At 39.0% G+C, this 19,367-nt stretch overlaps 1 protein-coding gene and 1 long non-coding RNA gene across 2 annotated transcripts in view; one reads left to right on the forward strand and one right to left on the reverse strand.

Annotated features, from left to right (window-relative positions):
* Positions 1-2,203, reverse strand: part of LOC124948569 (homeotic protein deformed) — a 10,234-nt gene extending 8,031 nt beyond the window's left edge. Inside the window, exon 1 of the mRNA XM_047492360.1 lies at positions 1-2,203. This exon is cut by the window's left edge and continues 136 nt beyond it. Coding sequence (XP_047348316.1) covers positions 1-789 — 789 coding nt within the window. The 5' untranslated portion in view covers positions 790-2,203.
* Positions 2,204-16,016: 13,813 nt separating this feature from the next.
* Positions 16,017-18,746, forward strand: LOC124948394. Its single transcript, XR_007100710.1, has 3 exons — positions 16,017-16,411; positions 16,536-16,609; positions 17,635-18,746. It is a non-coding gene; the product is annotated as an uncharacterized LOC124948394 (long non-coding RNA).
* The last annotated feature ends 621 nt before the right edge of the window (positions 18,747-19,367 follow it).

Here is a 19,367-nt window from a genome sequence, read left to right on the forward strand (position 1 = left end):
TCCATCGTCTACGTGATGCTGCTGTTGTTGTTGATGTTGCGATTGTTGTTGTTGCTGCTGTGCATTTTGTATATGCTGAGTTTGTTGGGTAGATTGTTGTTGAAGATCCGGTGAATTATCCCGATGTAACGAGCCAGAACCTGCTGGACTGCAAACGTTGCCGTCGTGCGGTTGTTGCTGATTTTGTTGTTGATGTTGATGTTGTTGAATAGCTTCTTGCTGTTGCACGTGATTTTGCATAATGGACGGCGATAAGGGAGTCGATCCGAGAACGGTAGACGCTGTGACTGGTGGCTGTTGTTGTTGCTGTTGCGGTGCTTGCATCGAAGATGGACACGTGTGAGGTGGTTGCTGTGCTTCTGGTGGCATTGCTAGGGCACCAACAGCGTGATGATGAGGATGCAAACTTGCATGATGGACAGCGTGGACCTGGTGATGAGGATGATGTGGCCCATAATATCCTCCGTATCCGGCATACCCACCGTTCAGTTGAACAGCCGATGATGCTCCGTACGGAGTCGTAGCAGCCTGATGATGGTGCTGGTGATAGCCATATTGAAGTTGATGGGACTGGGGATGATTGAGATGATGGCTGGCGGTACTGCCAGAGAAGAAGTCAGCACCAGTAGAAGGTATGTAGTTACTCTGACTGTATTCTTCGCTTGGTGGAAACTTTGGATCGACCATAACTGAACTAGCAGCTAGATGATGACTACCCGCCGGCTGTTGATGCTGATGATGGTGATGATAGCCACCGCCGGCGGATGGATTCATCAGGAAGGAGCTCATTTTCTCTCCTTCTCAATTTCTCTTTCTCAATATTCCTCTTGTTCTCTTTCTCTCTCTCTCTCTCTCTCTCTCTCTTTCTTTCTTTTTTCTGTCTCTTCTTCTATCAGCTTTTATTCTCTTTATCAGGGCTCGCAGCCAACGTCCGAGTTCCTTATACCGAACGTTCCAGCGACATCATTATGTTCTCTCACCGCAACACGTTACTTCTTTTATGAGGACATCTGCATTCCCGTGCACATATTCACAGAGTAAACTAGTCCTGTCTCTTCTAACACTCAACTCAGTTTCGTTGAGAACGTTTCATTCAAACGTTGAGCACATTTTCACGACTGCACATTGACCACTTCACCGCGATACATTCTCCTTACTTGTCTGCCTTGTCCTTTTGAACGAAAAACAGGAAAGAAACAAAGAGCAGAAGGAGAAAAAAAGAGATAAGAAAGGACAGATAGACAGACTGAGAGAGAAAGAAAGAGAGAGAGAAACAAAGAGAGAGAGAGAGAGAGAGAGAGAGAGAGAGAGAAAGAGAAACAGAGAGAGAGAGAGAGAGAGAGAGAGAGAGTTGTCTATGTCTCTTTCCACGATTGGGAAAAGATGAAGGGAAGGGGAGAGGGTTTTGAGGAATGGTGAGAAGGGAAGAAAGAAGATGGAAAAAGAGAAAGAGAAAAAGAGATAGAGGTAGATAAAAAAGCGAAAAGAGCGAGGCCGCGAAGAGCAGCACCGGACTCCCGATGGACAGCGGCTTATCCTCTCCTCTCCTACCGCCACTTTTGAGATCCTCCGCGAGCGGCTCCACCGCGGCCCCTTTTGCTCCTTCCCGCCCACCGGAGCTCAATTACCATACCACGTGAGCTCTGTTCGACCAATCAGAGCCGGTTCGCGTCCGCGACCATGATGGATAGCCCGGCACGCATGCAACACGTGAGTGGCGCCGCCAGAGACCGACTGCGGCAGGTGCTACAACTTCTTCCTTCTCTCTCTCCTCTTCGACCGTAGATTCGTCCTTTCTTCCTTTCCCTTTTTCTTTTTTTCTTTCGTTAATGCTTCTTTTGCCAATCAGAGAAACTTGGATGAATGGACGCAAGAAATACCCCTCGAATCCAATCCAAATATCAACTTCAAGATAATCTCGATTACACGATTTACTTCTTACACAATTATAGAGGACGCAGGTATATATAAATATACGTTCTTACGTAAGCACGATCAACGTTCACTAGCAACGATGCTAAAGCCTAACACGGTTAGTTTAATACCAAGCCCACGAAACGTTCAATCTCGTCTACGTTGCGTTTGAGTGTCGTGTCCATTCGACGTAAGTACGACGACGTGTCCGCTGTGCTCGTGTCTCCTCGTCGGGCCTCGGCAGAAACTCGTCTGGCAAGTTCGCTTCGGTTCTCGGTGCTCCCTCCAGCTCCTCTTCGGCCGGCTGACTCCGAGCTGACGCGTCCCTCCCTCTTCCTACCGCCCCTCTAACCACCCCTACCCACGCTACGATCGTCAACCCCCACTCCGTTGAAGCACGAGACCAACCCCTGCCACGGAAGCCGTGGATCTTGTGCCCTTATGGGACACACTCCGGCCTAACTACCACGGGAGTCACTCCTACGGATCATCTTAACCCGCCTTCGCTCGTACGCTTCGTCCGTTTCGCTCACGAAATCCTTCAGCTCGTAGTCTTTGCAAAAACTTTTCAGATATTCCAGATCTTCTCTTTGATCGATACTATCCGATACTATTCGTTATTTTTATCGATCTTTGATCTAACTCCTACATCATTTGTAACTTGATTTCTATTGTTTTTAAAATGTCAAATATTAATATATCTTCGATAGCTCTGTTTTTAATTTTCTATTAATTATAGGTATATATCTATCAATTTCTTTTTAATTCATTTTTCTTTTTTTCTTCCTTATATCAAATGTAAGTACACGTTAAGAATCATATTGTTATATTAAAATTGGAAAAAAATATTTGTTCATTGATCCTATGCTAAATGTTCATACTGTTCAATCGTAGGTACTTCCCATTGGCGTTTTCGATATAATCGATAGATAGGAACGAGAGGGAGACGCGATGTTCGCGTATTCGGCAATATTTATTGCATAAGGCGGCTGACGTCAGGCAAATTGAAAGTAATGGATCCTCCAGTCGGTCGTACTTTGTTTATATTAGTGCTCTACAAGTGTCCCGACGCACTCGGTCAAGTACGTCTACTTGTGATCAGCTGCGAAGTGTGAAGGATATAAAGTGCCGAGTCATTACACAAAGAGCACACTCACTGTGTTTTGCCGAGACACGACAATGCAGCGTGCCGTAGTTGCTGCCGCCGGCGCTCAGAGTCTTTCTCTCTCTCTCTTTCTCTCCTTCTTTCTCTCTCTCTCTCTCTCTCTCCCTCTTTCTCTCTCTCTCTCTCTCTCTCTCTCTCTCTTTCTCTCTCTCAGCTAGGTAGAATCCTTACAGGATGTAAGTAAACGGTACTGCGAGTTGCACGCATTTTCCTCGCTTCTCGTATTTTCTTTATCTTATCGGCTAACTGTAATCTATTACGTTCCTGAACGAGGTCAAAATCTATCCTGGTTGTTTTTACTATTGCGCATGATTTGACTGGCATACAAAAAGAAAAAAAGAAAAAAAGAACAAAGAAAAAAGAAAAAGAAAGAAAAACGAGAATGTACATATTTATCTATAGTTCGTCGTTTTATCAATTCGCCTATCTCTATCGGTCAAAATAAAAAAAAACGGCTTTTATCGATCCAGTCGGTAGGACGAGATAACAAGAGCAACATTTTGCCATTTTCCAGGCTCAATAAAAGAAAAAGAAGAAAAATATAAGAAGAAAGAAACGAGTGGCAATTCAGGAAGGGCTAAGAGCACGTCACCTGCTTTTTCTGCTGGCTCTTCTCACGACTGAGTTTTTCCTTTACCCGGCATATACGTCGCTCGGCGTATTTCTATTTTTCTTATGGCTACTTCATGTGGCTCCCTCGAGAAGAGAAACCGGGGGATGACGGTTCGAGTGGAATCTGCGAGAGAGGAGCTCTTCTTCGGTCTACGTCCGACGACGTAGTCGATGCGAAGAGTTAGAGGGGGATGCTTTCGAGGGGTAGCTTGAGAGGAGGTAGGATTGGACGTTGTCTCCTCGTTTTGCGGCTCGACCTCTTCGTCTCTATCACCGTCGACGCTCACGAACTTCTATCCTTCTCCCTTTCCTCACCGCCACCACCACCACCACCACCACCACCACTACCACCAACTCCACCACCTCCATCACCGTCCATCCTCCATCCCTTCTTGTCTCTGTCTTTCTTCCTTTCTTTCTCTCTTACTACAGCAATTCTCTCTCTCTCTCTCTTTCTCCTTTTCCTCCCCCCCCCTCTCTCTCTCTCTCTCTCCGCAACGATCCTTCTCCTCTTCTCTTCCGGCGAAACACAATCAATCACTTTTCCCGGTCCGCCGGCATGACACCCCCTTTTACACCCACAGCCCACCCTTGGAAGCGCGAGAGCTTAGTCGTCACGACGTCTGCCTCCCTTTCTATCCACCTCCCACTCTCTTCCCTCTATTCCTTCTCATCCTATTTCTCTTTGCTACCGAACGAATGTGATCTTCAGAATGACGATTATCGTGAGATCACCCATGAGAGCCTACTGGCTTCTTATGAGTGTACACTATCTTATCGTTGGGGGAAACTTTTGAGTTTCCAAGCTGACATCTAAGAAAAATATATATTTATATACATATTTATATATATATATATATATATATATATATATATATATATAATTTCGGAGAAACTTCTTTAATCCAAAAAATATTTTATTTAATTTTTTATCTTCTCTTTACAGATTGGTTTATTCTTCTTTCTACTGAAATTGGAAAACAGGACTTTGATTATTCAAGAAGAGAAGAAAAAGTAGCACGAAGAAAAATGTGAATTCCGTATACGCAATTTAATGGAAAACATTTTAGAGGGATATACTTTGAAGTACCTATATATAGTGCTCGTCAAAATTCAACAGAAATCTGCAAAAAAAAAACAAAAAAAATAAGAATTAAAAAAGTCAAGGCCTACGGCAATGGCCCGTATCGTGATAATGATAAATGGTAACGAGCCAGTTTATGATTTAATATCAATCTCGGAGCGGCAGTGCTTATTATTGCCCATTAGTAAAGTTTTAATAACGCAATACGGTGCTCGGTGAGAGGGTGGAGGGTATAGGGGGGTAGTTAGGAGGGGGTAGACGAGGAGGCTTGCGTCGCGATTTATCACTTTCATCGCTTTATTAACGGGGTTTCAGTTATATTCAACTTGTTGATCGCTTATGAAAGGAAGCAACGTTTCTGATATTGAAGTTTTGCGAATCTACGATTAGGGTATTATTTTTAGTGAGGTAGGACTTCGCTGATTAATTGTTGCTTGGCGTAGATAGTAAATTGCTGCACGGTTTCCTAGACACCAGCAGGAAGAGATATTTTAAGGAGGTATGAAATGACATTCGTGTTTATATATTTGAGCTTAATCAGAATTCTATAAGATATCTATACTACAAGTAGTATAACCGATCAGACGATATTATTATAATTTTTATCAATTTATTATTATTATATTATAATAATGTATCACATTCGAATGACGATTTATATTTGGACTATCAGGAACAAAATCTTATTGTAGTATTATAATCTATTGTATTTTTATTGTGTTTAGACTGGTATAAAGATATTTTGAAGGCTATCGAAAGCTTATTTTCCATCGAAAAATTTAAATCATTTGGGACCGATCGTTCATGTCAACATTCGTTCCAATCTCAAAGATATCAAAATATTAGTAAATCGATCTTTAACAAGAAATATAGGAAGGCACGAAGCTATATCTAGGCGTGGCTCGTTACGGCTCGTTTAATTCGCGAAAAATTCAAAATACCTACTTTTATATTATATTGGAGATCGAGGCGTTGGCAGCGGACCCGTCTGTGGCGAGAAGCATGAGTCCCCGGAGATTCGATTTCACGACATCGCTGAGTCACGAGATCGCGTTTGCCGACACGAAAGGGGAGCCACATCCCTCTGGGAATATCCTACGTATCTCTGATACCTGAGGTACGAAGAAAGTCTTGCGAAAAGAGATCGCTTCGCCGAGTGAAGTTATAAAGGACTTGTATGTATGTGTGTGTGTGTGTGTGTGTATATGTGTTTGAAAACCATGTTAAAAATAATTTATATTTCACTTAAAACGAATAGTGTACAAATTAAAAGAACCTTTTATTCGTTATCAGATAACGTCATTGATAACGATTTAATAAAAATTAATAGATAATATCAATAGTTAATATCATAGAAAGGAAGAATTTTAAAATAACAATGTCATTAAAAGTCATTACAAATCATTATTTCCTTGAAATTAAATTACAGTGAATCTTAATGAAACAAAGAAATATAGAAAGTCTTGGATGGCGTCAACGGATTCGATGAATAGTATTGGCCATTGATGGGATGCATAAAAAAGTGAGAGGAACCGTAGAGGAAGTGAGAAAAATGCAATTTACAGAATGACAGAAGCGTCGAAAGAAAGGTACATGACATCGTTCATCGAACGACCATCAGCAAGCAGTAAAACCAGCAGCTCGCAAAGTCCGTCGCGAGATAAGCATGGCACGAGTGAAAGTGTCAGCTGCGTCTACGTGAGAAAGAAAGAAACGAAGAGAAAGAGAAAGAGAGAGAGAGAGAGAGAGAGAGAGAAAGAGAACAAGAGAATAAGAGAAAGAGAGAAAGAGAAAAAGAAAAAGAAAGACAAAGAGAGAGAGAGAGAGAGAGAGAGAGAGAGAAAGAGAGAAAGAAAGAAAGAGAGAGAAAGAGAATGTCGATGCTTGTGCCAGCAAACGGTAGTCCCACTTACAGCGTGCGAAGGAAGATGAAAAAGAAGAATACGCGGAGGAAGATACGTAGAAGAAACGAGGCAAGAGGGCCTACCAGGAGCGTGGTAATTATCGCTCTTCGAACGGTGGTAACGTCGTCAGCATTCACCTTTGAACAAGCTGACCCAACGAGCAATTACCACTCAACCCCAGCGCCAAAGCAATTTGCATACACATACGTTTTTCTAGCACATTCATTGAAAGGACTTTTCAACTATGTTTAGAAAAAAAATTGCAATCGAGAAAAATCCTATTCTTTGCTTTAAAGAAATAAACTAAGAGAGACAGATAGATATATAGATAGAAAGAGATAGACAGAGAGAGAAAGAGAAAGAGAAAGAGAAAGAGAGAGAGAGAGAGAGAGAAAGAGAGAAAGAGAGTCCTCGTTGTCGTCGCCGTGAGTGACTCGTCGCTTCTCTGCCGGGAAGTCGTTAGCGACCGATCCTCCTTGACAATCCTGACACCTTTCTTCGAACAAGTTCAGAAGCATACGAGATTATAAGGCAAGTATGACTGAGACTCTCGTGAGACTTTCGTAAGAGTGTCATTTTGATCCACACAGTTTCAATTTGTCCAATCGAATCGTTTATCTTTTGAACTTTAGTCAATATTCCATATTGTAGATATATTTAATCGATGTTTACAAATATCGATTAGATATAGATGCGATGATAGTTAGTGTTAATTTTATTATTCATTTCTTATCGATATCCTATCCTTTACTGATGATCGTATAAACATGTTAACCCAATCTTTTGTAATGTTTTAAAAAAGTTACGAGTTAAACCAGACGACATAGAATAGAAACTATCAATAACGATTCTCTTTCCAATAAGGTCGCCTCGACACGAGATACCTAGGTATTTCTCAGTCGTGTGTGACTTACCTGCAAGTAAGAGCAACATGGTTTAATTCGGAACCATTAGGGTGAGGCGAATCGATTGCGATTTTCGGTCGGACTTCCCATACGGAGCGGACTTTTTGAAAAATGAATCCTACTCTTGGCTCAAAAGTGCTCCTAAAACGCTTGAAAAAATGCCGACAATGCAAATCCATTAATCTTAACCTCACGTTACCTCGTTCTCTCTCTCTTTCTCTCTCTCCTTCTTTCTTTCTCTCTCTCTCTCTCTTACTTACTAAGGCGCACGTTCAGGACATCCCTTTGCACTTATCTCTAGGCCAACGACGGACTTCCAAGTGGTTCGTATCTCCGTTTTCGGAAACGGCTCGTGCAGCTTCTGACTTTTCAGAACATCAGATCCAAGGAGTTGCCAAGTGTCCTAACGTTGGAGCTCCCTTCGCGACGAAGGAACAATTAGTTTTGAAAACGTATTTAGGTCAGCGACATTGGTAAAGGGATCTTAGATGACCATTTTCGGACAATGCTCGAATATTTTTCGTTTATACCAAACTGTCATTGTCCTCAAAGTGTCGTCCCTTTCAAAATAATTTTGCACAGTGAAAAGCATTAACCCCGTTACCTCCTTTCTTTTCTCGCCTACTACAACCATCTTCCTTTTGTCTATTTCTAAAAGCTGTTAGCTTCACTCTTTCGATATTCTTTTGTGAGTTCAAAGAGCTTATGAACAATAAAGTCATTTAGTTAATCATGCATTATCTGGAATGACAGAATATTCATAAATGTTAGAATATACAGATTAATTTTGCTCTTTCTTTTCTTTTTTTTTTTTTTTAATACATTCTGATCTCCCTGAAGTCTCTATAACCTAAGTTACTTCTGTCTAAGTCTACCTCTGTATTTCATCAAGTATTCTTTTCGAATGTTAAACCCTCTTCGAATTCAAGGATATACAAGAACGTTTTCGAATAATTACCTTAAAAGATATGACCTGTGTGACTGGACCTAAGGGACTTAAATCTTTCTCAAGTAACAATAGAGAAACATTGCTGGTATATGTAAATTGCTTTGATAAGTAGCAAAAGAACGATGGGTGTCAAATGGTAATAGTCGAGGTCATAAATAGAAAACGACCTTTACCTCGTTACCTGATTTTTTCATCTGGAATGCTAATCAACAGGATATCTTTTAAAGTTCATGTACCATGACTTTTTGAATCGTTTCGTTATATCACGGACTTGAATTAACGTCATTTAGAGATTGATGTCGTTTCTATATAGTATGTCACATTTTTAATCTCTAAATGGATATACACTTTTAACGAAGTTTGAATGTTAGCTTATGAAAAAGATGGCGGCTGTAGAAACAGGGTGCAACTCAATTCCCCAATGAGAATTGGACAACATAAAAAAAGTCATGGTGACTAGGTTACGTGGGTTGGACCGTAGTATGGCAATTTGCAGGTTTCACTTGTTAATTTGAGGATTTACGGATATCGGAGGAGTCGGCAAAAGATAGAAGCAAGGTAAGCACGGAAAGAAGACAAGGTTGAAAGAGGTGGGAACACGAAGAAGGCGGAACAGGTTGTATAGTTGGCGCCTTGGGACCTTTCTATGCTCCAAGCGAAGAAGGCAAAGATAGGAGTTACGGCAGCTGATGAGCCGTAACCGATGGCAGCACAATAACCCTCCGTTAAGCGGTACCGCTATCTTCCACTTCTCCCTCTTTCGTGATACTCGACTCGTTGCTGCATCTAGCAACAATCTGGTCGCTTCGCGCGCTGCACTTCGTCTGTGAGCGCGAGCGCAAGCGATTTATGATCAACTAGTCGTCGACTTGCCAGATCGCTAACTTTATCTTCATTATTTTCCTTCTACGTGGATACCGAAGAAATACTACAACAGTTCCCTACAGCCTTTATCTCGATTCTTTCGTTTCCAAGTAACATATTTCTTCCTTCGAGACAATTAGACTTTTTCTTTAGTTTTGTTGTACAAATCTATTTAATTTTATCGTAAAAAAAAAAATTCGATTACCATTACTTATTAAATTTTTTCATTCGTATTTCACCCGGTGAAATGTCTAAAAATTGTGAAGAAGAAAAAAAAAAAAAGAAAAAACTGGAAAAGAAAAAAGAAAAAAGAGAAACAAGAAACTGAACGTTCGAAATAATCGATAGTTCGTGCTCGCATCGATACATCACGTTTCTCGACGTACATCCAATGGAACGACTGCAATCGTGCCATGCTGAAAAAGAAAAACCGTTCCTGACCTATTTACATGACCTTTTACATCCCTGCCCATCTTTACCACCCGCTGATTTGCAAATTAGACTTGTGTGAATACTTCGTAGTAGTTTTGTGAAAAAATTCGATTCGCAGTGTAATAAATCAAAATGGGCTTTAACCCTTTGACTACCGTGGTTTTACAGTCAAACTCTTTACCTACATGACCATTTCGGGCTACCGTTTATCTCTTACATTTTACCTTGGCGATTGATGTTACAATGAAATTTCGTTTCGCTTGATTACTATTTCCCATTATGTATGAGTTGTAAATTATACAAATTTCTCCAAAGAAGAAAGAAAGAAGATACTTTTTCTTTATCTTTTGCGCATCTATTTTAAGTTAATCCTTTACTTTCCAAACGGATTCAATAAACTTCTTACGATCAGATGGGGAAGATGGAAAGCCACGGTAGGTTTTCTCATCTTAAGATGGTAAAATCCTTTTACAAAATTTTAAAAGAAAAATTTCTTTTGGTATAGTACGACAATACAAAGTGTAATAATATCATTGAAAATTGACGAGTAATAAAAATTTGGAAGATTATTTTACTTATTTTGTGATAATATGTTATTAATTTTAGTTCTAAAGATAGGGTATTTGAATACAAAGAGAGAGAGAGAGAGAGAGAGAGAGAGAGAGAGAGAGAGAGAGCTATAAAGATATCGTTAAGTCTTAGCAATATAATTTTATGAGTGTCTATAAGATGACAAGAACTTAGGTCTGTCACTGATCCATCTCAACTACGAACCGATCTTAAGTTTTTTCCAGAAAGTTTGATGAGTCTATCGAATGCTATTATTCTGCGTCTTTTTCTCTCTCTCTCTCTCTCTCTCTTTTTCTTCTCCCTTGTTCCATCGCGTTCTTTAATCATTCAAAGTGAATCAATCACCCATCTAGAGGCTTGCAATCGCGCCAGTCACCCTCTAGTCTCCAGTCTCCTTCAGCTTGAAAACTTTGTTGTCCCTCTTTCCAAGTTTTCTCTCTTTCGTAGCCCTTACAATGTTGAACGACATTATCAAAGAGAATTGTTACTCGTTGTCTCTTCTTCTCTAGAGTAGAAGATAATTATGAAAGCGCAGGGACAAAAGTGGTTATCTGTCAATGTATTTGTACAATACTTAAACTCTAATAAATAAGTTCCAATAGTTTTAATCTAGATCATAATCATTCGTAAAAATAAAATAAACAATGAAGATTTTTATACGATTTTCAAACGTTTCGATATATAAAGTTTCACATATGCAATTAATGATGTAACGATGAGTGTCCCGAATTAATTGCGAGTAACTAAATATATCTGCATATAGCAGTCGTTCAATAAATGTTACATGATAAATAATTAAATATATATATATATATATATATATATATATATATATGTATGGGTGTATATAGAGTTAGAACATAAATCTAATTAATCATTCGAGGACGTCAATCAAATTTCTAAACAATTCGCTAACATTAGAGAAAGATATTTCCTAAATGGAGATATTGAAGATTAGATAAACATTATCTCTGTAATTATTCGCTTGTATATTGTTGCAAAAAAAAATTATTTATTATTTTTTTTTTTTTTTTTTTTTTTTTTTTTTTTTTCTAATAGCTTTCTATATGTTTCATGCTTACGAAGATCAGATCGAAAACATGGTAGATGAATCGAGTATCTTAGATGAAAACAACTGGCTAAAAGGAGTCCATTTTGCAAAATGAGTTTAGTCCAGTTTTACCTTAAGAGAGAAAAGGAGAGAGGAAGAGAAAGGCGGGTAAAAAGGATAAGGGTCGATCTGACAAGGGTACGTACCCTATATTGGCAGGCGTGGCTGCGGATTGCAGGGTGCAAGAGGGAGGAACGCTGATTGGTTCTTTTTCAAGCAGATCGAGACGCATATAGAACTTCCCTTTGGCTCTCGTGGTCACGAAAACCCGTCTACGGTAACAAAAAGGGAATATCCCCCTAAATAGAAGAACCCATCTTGATCCTTTATTCACGCAGCACTATGCCTTAATAAAATGCGCATTTATACGAGCCTTTCGCGTCCCAATATTACGTTCGAATAGATCCAAGAGGAAAATTAAATAAGAGTTCACCCAACGTTGTCCCTATTGTCCCTTTAAACTCATCGTTTCCATCCAAATCAATGTTCTCTATCCTACATATATTATATCTTTTATAATATATAACAAATAAATATACCGATGAACCAAGTTGCACGACTATATTCTAGAAAAGTATATATCAAAATTGAAGGACCAATCATTGATACCAATAAATATTTGAATCATAAAAAGAGATCGATCCCATTTATAGAATAAAGTCGAAGAACCGAAATATAAGAGAGAGAGAGAGAGAGAGAGAGAAAGAGATAAAGAGAAAGAAAAAGAGTAGTGAAGAGATAACAAAAAAGATTTTAAGTCAGAAATCATCGACGTGTGCCAGCGGAACGATCGATCCTCTATCGATCGGTCTTCGATCAAGCATCGTCGAAGGAGGTGGGCTTGCTTGATCGTTCGAGAGAGTCTATACGAACGTGACGATAACCGGTGAGCGCATCGATGTCCGAGTCGAAGCCGGACGACGAATGGCTAGTACGAGATGAAACCTACGAGTTATAATAATCCGTGATAGCAACGGTGGCGATGTCGGTGGAGCGGAGGAACGGGCGTCCTGTCACAAAGGCATGCGCCACCCACCTCGACCTGGACGCTCACATCGTTAATCAACTGCAGCGCGGGACCCTAACTTTCGAGTTACCAATCCACAGGTACAGCCTTTGCCTCCTTCCACCTTCCATATCCTCGATATCTTCTATCGTGAATGTGTGCATGTATGCGTGCATGTAAATATGTACAACCAACGTTCTGAATACGTATTTTAAAGTTTCACTTCATGAAAATCGAGAACGAATTCGAGATCGTTAGATCTTTAAATGATCTTGGTACTCTACTTTCGTACTGGATTCTATCGTACTTGAATACTTTAGACAGTTTAAAAGACACTTCTTTCAGGACACTTTTTTTTCTCAAACGATCATTCTTACATAAAATAATGATGATCTAAAGATAAGTCAGGATTTTTTTTTTTCAAAATATAACAATATATCGATATAGAGATATCTGTCAGAAAGGATTTTAATAATCCCATGTTCGATGATAATTATTTATACAGGCTACTAAAAAAATTCGTAAAACTCTTTTGTAATGAAGACGATTTGATTTTTCGTCTGGAAGCCACGCGAAAAGTCGAGGAGAAAGCTTTGAAAATCTATTATTACTTCATAGAAAGGGCTTATATCGTACTCCGATAGAATACATAGAAAGAAATGCCTCCTTTCCGTACTTTTTTCGTGAAAGTAGAGAAAGAGTAAAAAAGAGAGTGTGTGTGTGAGAGAGAGAGAGAGAGAGAGAGAGAGACAGAGAAAGAAATGGAGGGGTAAAAGAGGATGGTGGTTCCTTTTCTATGGTGGCACCCCTCTATGATATTCCCGAATAGCCTGCGCCCTCCTACGGATGGGGAAACGCAGAAGGGTCTGGAAAGGCAGAAGGAGATTGGGGAATTGGGGTGAGGGGTAGAAACGAAGCAAGCCTTCCTTTTCTGTCCTCCCTGCAACCCTCTTTCTCTCCCCCACGTAACGCTTCGAGGTTGGCGTTGCCGAAGGAAGCCGACGTAACAGGAACGAAAACTGGGAGAGAGAAGTGCAGAGAGTCGGAAAAGAGCGGCCGTGTGCTCGCGCGCACATCGCAGAGAGAGAGAGAGAGAGAGAGAGAGAGAAAGAGAACGCGAGAGAGAACGTAAGAGAAAGAGAGAGAGAGAGAGAGAGAGAGAGAGAGAGAGAGAGAGAGAGAGAAAGAGCTATGCCAGGGCTGCTGCTAGTCAAACCAAAACTTGGCATGATTAATGATCGCGAGAGCCAGAGCGCTGCTTCAAACAACAAACTTTTCCCAAGGAACGGCGGAGAATACAAGAAAAAATATATAAGAAAGAGGGAACTCTCTTTCTTCGCATCCACCCTTCAGACCGGCTAATACCCTCCGAGCTCTTTCTCTCTTCTTTCTCTCCTTTCCTCTGACAGCCTTTCATTTCTTTTCTCCTTTCTTCCATTCTCCCTTTCTTTCTCTTTCTTCTTCTTCTTCCTTCTATCTCTTTCTTTTTCTCTTTCTCTTTCTCTTTCTCTTACTCCTTCTCTTTTTCTCTTTCTCTTATTCTCTCAACCCCACTACTATCCCACCTTCGCGCATCTTCCTACACATTGCATTCTCTCTTCATTCTTTTCTCGATCCTCTTCCTTCTTTCCTTTCGTTCGATAACTCATACCTCTCATGTTCATCATCTTCCTCGTTCTCCTTCCTTCGATAGATCATACTTTCTTGTTCTTATTATTTCTTTTTCTTCCTTTTCTTCCCCTCTTCGTGGTCGGCCTCCTTCATCTACACGTAACAGGACCGAAGAGATAATACCGGGTGGCCCTGCCATGTGAATTTGTTTAAAAACACGAACGTATAATTATCTTCAGATTTCATTCCGTTCATTACAAATAAAACTAAATGTTATATTATTGATCATTAAACTGTGAAAATTCTTGATTGAGGAACGATTCGGTTCTTGCTGTTGAGAAATGCGATTATGTAATGTCAAACTTTATATATATACACACACATTATATATATATATCACAATATATATATATATATATTATTGTGATATGTATAATATATACAGAAACTTTGGTATTTCTTTTATTTATTATTCTTTCGGTTGGTATAATTTTTATAACGATTTTTTTACTTACATACATTTTCTCATGCTCTCCCGAGCTTTCTACTTTCACTTCGCGAACTCGTCGTATTTCTTTTTCGACACGTCTTTTCGTTCATATAAGTCGACAATTTTAATTTCGTAGCGGTAGAAATTTTTCTTTGCCACGCATACGAGTTATCATATCGTCGTTGATAATGTATTCGTCGGGAAGCTCAAGCTTTGCTACGATATGTCATGTGCGTCATTACAAAACGAAAATTAATGAGAATGAATCTCTAATATGGTCTATGCGCGATCTAATTCTTACCTAACATAATGGATATCCAGTTAGGTAACTTTAGATATTCTGATATCTATTAATTCATGAAGTATATGTATTTAATCGAATTAAATTAATTTATTTTCTTTCTCTATCTGTTACCTTTAGAAATTATATGATGACTATAAAGTCTTAAAACTTTATGATGAATTGACTTTTAAATGATAAAAGAACAGCGATGTGACAGAGCAATCGAAAGGGATCAAAGAAACGATTAACTGCCTTTAATAATAAGTTCATTCTAATTATTGAGTATTACCTACTCTAAGCACCGTTCAAGCATTCGTAGCTTAGGGCTCGAACTGGAAGTCTAGACTTTCGGTGAAATATGCTTGGTCATCATCATCCGTAGTACGTTCGACGCTCTTACGGTTACTTTCTCCGTTCGTTCTACTGCTCTTGCTTCTCCTTTCTCTTGCATCTCTCTCTCTCTCTCTCTCTCTCTCTCTTTTCTTCTCTTTCTTATTCTCGCTCTTCCAGGTTTATTCGCTTGGAACGAGATATGATAACGATCCTCAAAGTTATTTGCAATCAATAGTGGCCGTCACCAATCGAATATCCATGACCGAGATCAATTTTCTCGACTTTCGTTATTTCATTAATTGCATTAGGCAAGATATCCAATTACGTAAGTCAATAAATATACCATTGGGCAAACATTTTCACCAGCAATAATTTTTTTCCAGACTCGTTCATTGCAGTAGTACAGCTTCCCACTCATAAGTCGATATATACGTAATACCATCGTAATAACTATAATTATGTGTCCATATTTTATTATGTACGAATACCTTCGTATTTAGCACGAATTTTCTCGTAGGTAGACAAGTTTCGTACTACTAATGACCATAAATATTTTTTTAAACTTTTGTATTCTTTTATTTCTCTCTCTTTCTCTTTCTCTCTCTCTCTCTCTTTACCTCTAACTAACCTTAGTCCATACTACTTAACACGAAAAAAAATTCTTACCATCCATCATGTGTAACAACACGATAATTTTAAAGTACAAGCAACATGTAGGTACCTACTTCCTCGTAAAATAAAAGTAAAATTACAAAAAGATATGACCTGGTCGATAGACATATGTAGGCTTTACCTGCTACGAGAAACTCGTCCGTTTCGAATGTACCGTGACTACTTAAAAGAAACGATTTTTGAAACGCGTCCCCTTTCGTCTTATCCGTTGACCCTTTGAATAGGAAAAAAAAGAAAGAAAGAAAGAAAGAAAAAAAAAAAAAAAAGAAAAAAGAAAAAAGGCAGTCTTGCCTCCTGGTTTTCTGGGGAGCCGTCGGTCGGCATCGCGTATCGACGAAGCGCATGTATAACAGAGTTCCCGATAATAATGGTACTTATTATGCCGCTACCATTTGCGGCCGATTCACCTGATGAGGACCATTCTCGTAGAGATAACGTTCAGGCAGTGCTGGAACCATAATCAACCGGTCGTCCAGGGCGGCTTGGATCTAAGTGACTCTCAAAAGGTATACCCTTTTCTCAGGAGTCTCCTCTCTCTCTCTCTCTCTCTCTCTCTCTCTCTTTCTTGCACTCCCTCTTTTCACCTCTTTCTCGATGGCTCATTCTACTTCCACTTGGCGATTCGGTAAGGCTCTGAAAAGTAAGAAGCACGGCCGGCAAGCTACGACGAGGCGCACGCCGTACGATGACTAATGGCAGACACCGTAAGTCACTTCACAAATTGAATTAAACGCGACTCCGAAACCGTGACGCGGCGCAAACAATCAGCGGACTATTCATCGTATGGCCTGTAGGAAGGCAGAGGAAAGCTCGAATCATTGTCTTCACCGCGGAAATCGAGATTCCTCGACGTTCGAGCTTCTTATTCTTGTTCTTATTATTCTTCTTCTTCCTCCCCCATCCTCTTATTCTTATTATTCTTCGTTGTCTTCTTCTTCTTCTTCTTCTTCTTCTTCTTCTTCTTTGTCGTACGAACGAGTTACAAATTAAATAAGATAATGTACTACTTGACACATTATCAGAGTTATTAATTGCGGTCTCCCTGTGTAAACACGGTAACCAGCGAACATGGATCAAATACAAGCAACAAGAAGAAGAAGAAGAAGAGGAAGAGGAAGAAGAAGAAGAAGAAGAAGAAGAAAAAGAGCAGTCGGCTTCGTTGAGAATGATAATTATCAGGCATATTAATTGACGTCCTTCCGGAACTTAATTTCATTCTGTCTCTCTCTTTCTCTCTCCCTTTCTCCTCTCTCTCTCTCTCTCTCTCTCTCTCTCTTTTTCTCTCTCTCTTTACGAACAAAATCCTCGACAACGTTTTAGTCTTTATAGAGATTTTCTGAGAATTCTGTTCTAGTTAAGTCTTTTAAGATCATTAGCCAAGTATTATAATTACAATGAAAACTTTATTGTATTCGAAAATGAACGACGAATAAGATAATAAAAATATTCATCATTTTAATCTCTATTATATGTATGTTTGAGAGGAATCGTACTATTACAAGCAATAAAAGAATAAAAAAATTAGATACTTCTTAAAGCTTGGAAATTACTATAATTTGTATGAGTCTGTACGTATGTACGTACGTACATAAATATATATATATATATATATATATATCGCTTGATATGGATCTACCTTACAATAAGAATATTTTTACGCCCGTTAATCGTGCTCGATCTTCCGTCTAGCGGCGATCGATGATATATTAGAAGGTACGAAATGTTTCAGTACACCTACAATGCCTCGTGAACGGCCGATCCATCGTCAATGAACACGGGGATTACACTGCTAAATGAGATTCCAGCGGCAAAATCAAAGTGGCAGCAGGTGGCCAGGGCCACGGCCATCTTCCCCGCGGGATACGCCTTGGTGCCTGCATCGTTCTCGCATCTTCCGAAGACGCGCACCGTTCTTCTACCGCCATATTGCCGGAGAATGGCGGCTTCACTATTTTCTTTCACTATATTTTCACGTTGTAAACGTTAGATCTCTTTCGAGGATCTCTTCGAACTATCTTTTACAATATCCATTTATATAACAGACGATATCAAATGTAAAAATTGAAAGTTTGTTTTTATTAAAAAAAAAAAAAAAAAAAAAAAAAAAGAAAAAAGGGAAAAAAGAAAAGAAAAGAAAAAAAGGAAAAAGTAAAAATGTTTAACTTGATTAATTTTTAATATCGAAATTATCTGCTGCTAAGTATTTGTTTCTGAGTAATGTATATCTAGTTTCATTGATATTATTGTAGATATTTCTTTTTTTATACGAGAAAAAATAGTTCACAAAGATACGATTGATAAGTAATTAAATTAGTAATTTTTTCTAAACGCACGTCTACGATATTTCGAAATGAAAATTCTTTTCATCGTTGTTTTTCAATCGATGCAATTATTATGCTTTCATATTTTTCCGAGGACACCGACATTTTTTTCGTCCGACATTAGTAATTATTTTTCCACATGACCGAAGCGGTGGACTTCTAACAGGCAAGAGGGCTGGACCGGATTGCGCCTTCAGCTGCTCAGAAGTGGCGTGGCAACCGGCGGAACCATTTTAACAGTTTCGACCATTTTCCCATTTTCTTCGTCTTTCGGATTTCGTGGACAGATATTAATCGTGTTGGACGATCATTTTTTAAAGGAAAAGAAAAGTTGGTAAATCTACCACAGATGTTAGTAAAAATCGCTACGGACGTAGATTTCTTTGGAGAGGGCGAGGAAGGGAGGACGTAGAACTGCTTTTTTATAATCTCCACTTTTTCGTCAATCAGCATAGTTTCTTTATTTCTACTTTATCATAAACAAGATATATATATATATTGTATTTGAAAATATATTCAAAATCCATGTTTCAAAGACTTGCACGATAATATTTATTTATTTTCCCATTCTTACCTTACAATCCTTCAAAAAAATGCAGCACTATCTTTTATTGGTGTTTATTAATTTTTATTACGAAATTTTCGCGATCAAACTGGTCAAAAAAAAAATTTCCCCTTCTTTTAAAGAAATAAGACAAGTCGCCATATCGACGATACGATGATAGCTACGATGTGAAGAAGATAGGCGTGAGTGCGCGTAAACTCGGCAAGCAATCTCAACGAGAAGGATCGAAAGGATTAACTGAAAACTGCATACGTGTCCGCAGATAGAGGACACGGGAGGACAAACAGCGTAAACTGGCTCCTCTTTGGGATACGACGAGCTAGCAAGAGCGAGTCATCATTAATATTATAGCTCAGGGGCGCTCATCTCTAGCTTCGTTCTCTCCTTCCTATTCGATACGAGATTCATTTTGAGATTTAATATCACCATATTATGTTTGCATCTTTACTTTTATAATCGTATTTACGTATCTACAATTATATTTCTTTTTATTATTCGTAAAAATTTATTTCGATAATAAATTCTAATATAGTTGATTCATTAATAAAAATAATAAATATAATTAATTAATCCTTT

This window comes from Vespa velutina, chromosome 4, assembly GCF_912470025.1.
Source record: "Vespa velutina chromosome 4, iVesVel2.1, whole genome shotgun sequence".
Lineage (NCBI taxonomy): Eukaryota > Metazoa > Arthropoda > Insecta > Hymenoptera > Vespidae > Vespa > Vespa velutina.